The 6,680-nt window shown below is 42.6% G+C and overlaps 1 protein-coding gene across 2 annotated transcripts in view; it reads left to right on the forward strand.

Annotated features, from left to right (window-relative positions):
* Positions 1 to 6,680, forward strand: part of TPMT (thiopurine S-methyltransferase) — a 12,137-nt gene that overhangs the window by 1,239 nt on the left and 4,218 nt on the right. Inside the window, exons 1-5 of one of the 2 annotated variants that reach the window (XM_010573162.1) lie at positions 1 to 13; positions 453 to 608; positions 1,418 to 1,510; positions 2,508 to 2,640; positions 3,117 to 3,169. In XM_010573162.1, coding sequence (XP_010571464.1) covers positions 475 to 608; positions 1,418 to 1,510; positions 2,508 to 2,640; positions 3,117 to 3,169 — 413 coding nt within the window. In that variant the 5' untranslated portion in view covers positions 1 to 13; positions 453 to 474. The remainder of the gene's footprint in view (positions 14 to 452; positions 609 to 1,417; positions 1,511 to 2,507; positions 2,641 to 3,116; positions 3,170 to 6,680) is intronic. The other variant, XM_010573161.1, reaches the window with a different exon arrangement.

Raw genomic sequence — 6,680 nt, forward strand, 5'->3', positions numbered from 1 at the left:
CGCCGCCGCGCAGGTACCCGCCGCCAGCCGGGAACGGGGGCAGAGGTGCCGAGCACCGACGGCTCCTTACGGGTCCCCTTCGCAACCAGCCGCTTCTCGCCCCCACCCCGCTTTGCCCACGGGTTTCGCGTGGGGGAGAGAGAGAAGTGTCGGCATCTACCTGCTCGGTTCCCGGGCCTGGGTCCGCCGTCCCGTCCCCCCCCCGCCCCGGGGGTGGCTTCCAGCTGGGTGCGGAACGGGGCGCGTTTGAGGCGGCTTCCCTCCGGGGGGGGAAGCCTAGCCGACTGCGAGAGTAGGCTCGGTCGCCTTCAGTGCAGCTACGCCTCTGCAGCCGCCAAATTAACAATCTCCTAAACTGTGCTGAATTTTTATGCCGTTCTAGGAAGCAAGAGCCGGTTCCAAACTGCTCATCGGGTGGGGGGAATTTTTTTCTCTCTTTTTTTTTTTCACAGCTCCTAGCACTCTCTGGGGAGGATGGAGCGCTCGGCAGATGGGGTGGTGGAAGGCTCTGATATTGGGTCACAGAAAGACAGAGTGGTGACCGAGGAGGAATGGCTGCAAAAATGGGAAACGGGTAACATCGGGTTTCACAAGGAACAAGGGCATCCGTACGTGACTTCACTCTTCTGCCTTAGCTGCTTAAAGAAACACCCTGAGATGAATGACTTGACTCATTCAAAAAACTCTTGATAGAAAATGGAGCATTTACAAAAGGAAAATTATTTTACACAGGCACAGCTTGAAACTAAAATAAATATACATATTTTTGTGACCTACGCTTGTCAAAGAAAGGCAGAGAAAAGAAAGCATTGAAGTGAACTTAGAACTTTTACTGTTGAATCAGGTTTTAAACTGTCAAGCCTGGATAGCTTGACTAAAAATCTTAAATTTTCTGATGCAGAAGCTCTGCCCTGCTGCTTGTAAGTTATGAAACTGAGGCCTGAAAAAAATAATGCCGGCGGCATTGGAGCAATTATTGTGCACTGGAAAACAGGGACCTAAGAGACCAAACGTGATTATGAAGTCTTTCAACCAAGGAAACTTACATTTAAGATGAGTAGAAGTGATTTGATTGGTACAGAAGTTTAATAATCGTTCTGTTTAAGCTGTCTGTTGTGGCCCTCTTAGAAGTGGGTTGGTTGGTTTGTTTACTTGAAAAGACAAAGAGAAAACAGAACAAACAGAAATGTGTTTGTTTCTAACAGAAATTAAATTTATTTTCTTGCTAAGTAAATGGAAGGTGAATGTTTTTATTTTATGTTTTTATTTCTAATGCTGTGAAGCAGGTTGAACTAAGAACCTATGTTCCATCATGGAGTTTGTGTGCTACCTGGCATAGTGTGTAGCACTTGGCTTTTAGTGTGCCGGCACAAATACTTGCAGTGTTAAGTAAAACATGTCTGTTCTTCATCTGCAGGCTCTTCCAGAAGTATCTGGATGTTCTTTTAAATGGCAGGAGTGGACTGAGGGTATTTTTCCCACTTTGTGGTAAAGCAGTAGAGATGAAATGGTAAAGTAGAGATTATAAGAGCAAAAATCTTATTTGATGTGGGGAGGGAGGGAGGGAGAGGGGGAATTCCCAACCTTACATGGGCCAATGGAAACATGCCGCATCTCCACTGGTAGGAAAGCAGCGTCACTGGAGGCTGAAGGGAGGAGGAAGTTTGGTGTCACTTGCTGGCATTTTGTATAGTAGCATAAATGGGATGGATAAGGACGAACCTGAAAGTCCTCCTGACTGTCCCGAGTTCAGCTTGGGGAATGCTGAATTTGTGGTGGCAATGCCAGCTTAAAGTGCCCACAATGAGGTTGGTTGTGCCAGAGCACATTTTGAAGGGATTGTGTGGCATGTCACACTGGGAACTTAAATGATTTGGGCTAAATATAACTTCCTCTTTCTTACATTTGTTATTTTACTTTTACTTTTTTGGGTGGGTTGTATTTTTAATTAGGGGCTGTACAAGCCAGTGTTTTTTCTTAGAGGCAGGGGACACCACCCAAAAAACCCTGACTGAACTGCATCCTCCAGGAACCAAGTTAGTCCCAGTTACCAGGGTTTATCATGGTAACTGCTTACTGCGCTGAGCTGCAGCAGTGAAGAGGTTACTGCACCCTGCTGCCTGCTAACTGCCAAGCCACAGGGGCAGCTGGGTGGACAGCGTGCCTCAGAGGCTGCAGTCTGGAGCAGAACATATTTCTGTAAACTGAAATGGACAGTTACTTAGTGTAATCACCTTTGTTTTCATCAAGTTCCTAGAAATAAATGAATAATCCATTGAATCCAAATAAAGCCTGTAAGTCCTTGTCAGCTGTATGCTGAATGGTGCTAATTTAAGCTCAGATCATGGAGGGGAGCTGTTCAATAAAATGTGGATGCTCCAGAAAGTCAGAATTAGACGTACCAGTGCGTCATAAAACCAGGGTTTCCCTAATGAATAAAAGCTGCATGGGAGATACACAACCTGTGAGCCTCGCGTGAACTTGGGACCTCTCTCTGCTGTGTGCAGGCTGGCGGATATGGGACACAGCGTGGTTGGTGTGGAAGTCAGTGAGCAAGCGCTGAAGGAATTTTTTGCAGAACACAATCTGCCTTATTGCGAGGAGCCAGTCCCAGAGATTTCAGGAGCAAAAAAGTTGCGGGTATGTTTACTGCGTTGTCAAGTGATCTGGTGTGGTTAATCATGCAATGCAGGTAATAAGTGAGCAAACGAGTCATTCTGCTTTTATGCCTCTGTCTTACTGGTAATGGTTCACCTCTCCTGAAGAGGTCTGAAAGGAAGCTCTGAGTTGTAATTTTGGACCAAGAAATTCTTCTTTTGAGCTTATTACTTTGGCCTTCTTTTCTTATGATATTGAAGCACCTGAATGTAAAGTCAATGTATTTTAAAAATGGACAGTTGCATGCCTTGATAGATCAGAACCTCTCTGGAGGGGATCAGGAGAGGTACCTCAGTAAATTAAAACTAAAAATGTTTCTCACAGTTTTTCCCTGTTACACCTAAGTGCATATTTAAAAATAGTATATGTCTATATTTTAGGGTATAAATATACACTTACAAGAGCATATTTAAAGATAGTTTGCTGATGAGTGTTGTTTCCTTTGCTTTTTACTGTAGAGTGCCTCTGGGAACATTTCTCTGTACTGCTGCAGTATTTATGATTTGTCCAGGTAGGAATACACAGTGTGTTTTACAATTCTCTATAATCAAGCATGTATTAATTCTGTCATAATACTGTCATATTATTTTATTTGAATCAGCCATAAAGATTTGGAACGGGTCCTCCCAATAAAACTCTTATTAACTTGTCTGAGAAATGTGAATAACCAATCTCCAACAAAAACTGTGTTGTTGACCATTAGATAAAGATGCCAACTAAGTATCTTTAAATTAGCTTCTTGTTCTAAGCCATCCTGTGAAAGTTATAGAAAAACATGTTTGCTTTTACAGTAAAAACAAATTAACATTATTGATGGCTTCTACGAAGCCAAACCCTAGCATAATCCCTTACTCAGAGTAGCTCAGTAAAAGTAAAGAGAATATACCCAGAGGTGTCGTCTTAGTCAGCTTTTCATTTAACTAAGTACTAAATATATTTTTTTCCCCAAACTATCGATTAACATATGCATAGGTAAGCTGTACCCATTGATTATATGTGTCCCATGCTTTACTTAACATACTTTTCTCGATGGACTTAAAGTACATTACATCACTCCAGTGTATGTGACCACATAATACGTTGTCAAACACTGACTCTGCAAGTGTCTTCACAAGCATGGCTTGACTTACTAATGTCTTCTGAAGGATTTTTAGTGCTAAAATGTCCTTATTTCTTAGTTAAAAGACACAACAGAAAATGCAAAATACTTCAATACAGTCTGCTCTATTGACTCCTGAAAAATGTTTCAACCCAGTGTGCTCTGTGGCCTCAAGCGTTGCTTCTCATATTTTGTGGTGGCTTTGCACCTGACGTTCTGCTCAAATATCAGCTGGTGGGGGAATTTTGAAAATTACCGAGTTGTTCAGAGACTACAGGAAGACTTAGCGCTCTCTCCAGCCTCTAGCATAGAAGACTCTGTCTTGGACAGTAATGCATCTGGTATATTTATTTGTCCTCAGAAGTTTCCTAGTGGTGTTGGCAACAGGCATATTTAAATCTGTCCTAAAATGTCCTCACGCCTACACTGGTGCCAAGGTAGCTGGAGCAAGAAAGTGGTGGTGTTTCTGGTTTTGTGTCTTGTAGGAAGCTGAAGGTGCCCAGAGTCCTGCACTGTAGTTCCCTCCTGTTGCAGTTCTTACTCAGACATGATTTTCCCTAGATTATAAGGTTTTCGTGAAGCTTTGTGTGTGTGTTTGCTTTTCTTAGAAACAACTATGAGGAACAAGAATTTGTTCCATGGCTGTTCAGTAAGAAGAAGGAGGGCAAGTCTTAATCTTTACTTGGATGGGCTTTTCAGAGCTACTACATACACAGATGCAATAGCTAAGGACACCAGAATGAGGTGTTTACTATATGATCCTTTTTTTTTTTCATCTGCATAAACTGGAAAAAAAGAATATTCATTACTAGAGTCTAAAGTCTTTTAGACAATAGACCGTTGTGAAGACTTCTGCTGGTGCAGCTGACTCCGGTTAGTTTGAATAGTGTATATATAACTAGTCCTGCAGCGTGAGTGCCTTGGAACAGATGGGCTGTATATGAACGTGACTTTGTAGATACTGCCTGGTTTCTTCCCCGCCTTGCCCCTGCAGTGTAGCTACTTGCTGTGTAGATCCCTATAAATCCTTCTTGCTGTGAGTTGACAAGTTGCCCAGGGATTGCTTAAGCTTCTTGTCAGCAATTTTTTAAAAATTCTGCTCTAAGTTGTGTAGCAAGTAGCATGGTGAAACCTGTAACTTCTGTCATAACATGGTGGAATAATACTATGAAATAAACCCAAAATAGGTGAATAATGACATTTTCAGTGCATATTACTGGGTCCAGTACCTAGTTTGTCATCCACAAAATAAATTGGCAGATACATGTTCTGGATGCATGGTTCTGTACTGGTGCAGTAATTGTGAAAGTGTGAACTGCATTGCCTACAGCAGTCAGCAGATACCTGTGACTAGAAAAATGCACACACTCTTCTAGTTTCTATGTACAGACAATTTGATTAATTACCCAGTAATTATGGAAATTAAACTTATTTCTCTCTTGCTGAGGCTGGCCTGCTAACAAATCCTTTTGATCTCCATTAGCCTAGCAGTCATTAGAGGAGAACTCAAATGTACTCCTGACCTTTGTCAGAATGAGACATTTCAAAGACTCTTGCTAGTTAAAGAGTAACAGGAATTACTGCTCTTTGTGGGAACTCTGGGACATATGTAAAACAGTTACATTATACAACCATTGTACCTCCTAATACAGTTACGGCTGTAAGACTTTAAAAAAAAAAATACAGTTGCATTAACTGAAACTACTAAACATGTGCAGAGATATAAATTCAAAACTTTACTGCTTAAATCCAGTGGGATTTCTGCAGATATGTGAACTTCTGCTTGACACGTCAATTTTTGTTAGTTGTAGTAGTACTTAGATTGTGATCTCTCATGCTACATGCCATATAAACACATAGCAGGAGATAATGTAGGGCTAAAAGATTGGGTAGTGATACAGTGAAAGGTACACCAACAGGAGCACTTCCTAACACCTTAGCTTCATCCTGACTCCACATCAGGATGAAAGACAGCTGTGTACCTTTTTTGACATTCTCCTCATGGCTTGGTTCTCCTCAGAAGGAAATTGGATGTGCAGATGGGCAGGGAGCACCCAGACACTCAGCAGGTCCTGAGGTCTGCGCAACCAGGAGACCAGGACTGGGGGAAGGCCACAGCATGAGGCTGCCTGCAGCCTGCGATGTCTGTAGGCCCTGATGAAATTGGTGGGCAGTAAAATACATGAAATGCCTGTATGGAGCCACCGCCACCATTCCAGTTAGACCAGATTAAAATTGGGAGGAAGAAACAAGCGCAGAAAACTTGAGGGACTTGCCTAAGGTCACGCAGCAGACTCAGCTATGCAGAGAGGAGAACAGTCTCCAAGCCTCAGAAGACCAAGTTTGTCACCTGCCCTGCTAGACTTTGCTTTGTCCCCCTCGTGCCCATTGCACATTTAACTGTCTCTTTAAAAATCTCCTTTCATTTAAGAGCCTGGTTATTTAAATTAGATGCTTGGTCTTGGCAAACTTTAAAAGAAGTCAGGACTTAGAAGTGTTATCATGTCTCATCACAGTAGAGTGGGAAATACAGGATGAGTTTCTAGGTTAGATGCCAGAGACTTAGCCATGCTGTTACAATAAAATGAGCAGTGAGCAGGCAGAAGAAATTGTTGTGGTTTAACCCCAGCTGGCAACTAAGCACCACACAGCTGCTCATCCACTCCCATCCCCACCCCACCCCTCCATGGGATGGTGGGAACAATCAGAAGGGTAAAAGTGAGAAAGAAACTTGTGGGTTGAGATAAAAACAGCTTAATAATTAAAAAGAAATTTAAAAAAAATTGTAAGGGAAAAATAAAACAACAACCAAAGAGAGAGGAAAATAGAACCCAAGAAAGACAAGTGATGAAAATGAAAACAATTGCTCACCACCAGCCAACTGATGCCCAGCGAGTCCCTGAGCAGCGCCCCCCCCCCCCCA

The sequence above is a fragment of the Haliaeetus leucocephalus genome, unplaced genomic scaffold (genome assembly GCF_000737465.1).
Source record: "Haliaeetus leucocephalus isolate CR32 unplaced genomic scaffold, Haliaeetus_leucocephalus-4.0 Scaffold373, whole genome shotgun sequence".
NCBI classification, from domain to species: Eukaryota; Metazoa; Chordata; class Aves; order Accipitriformes; family Accipitridae; genus Haliaeetus; species Haliaeetus leucocephalus.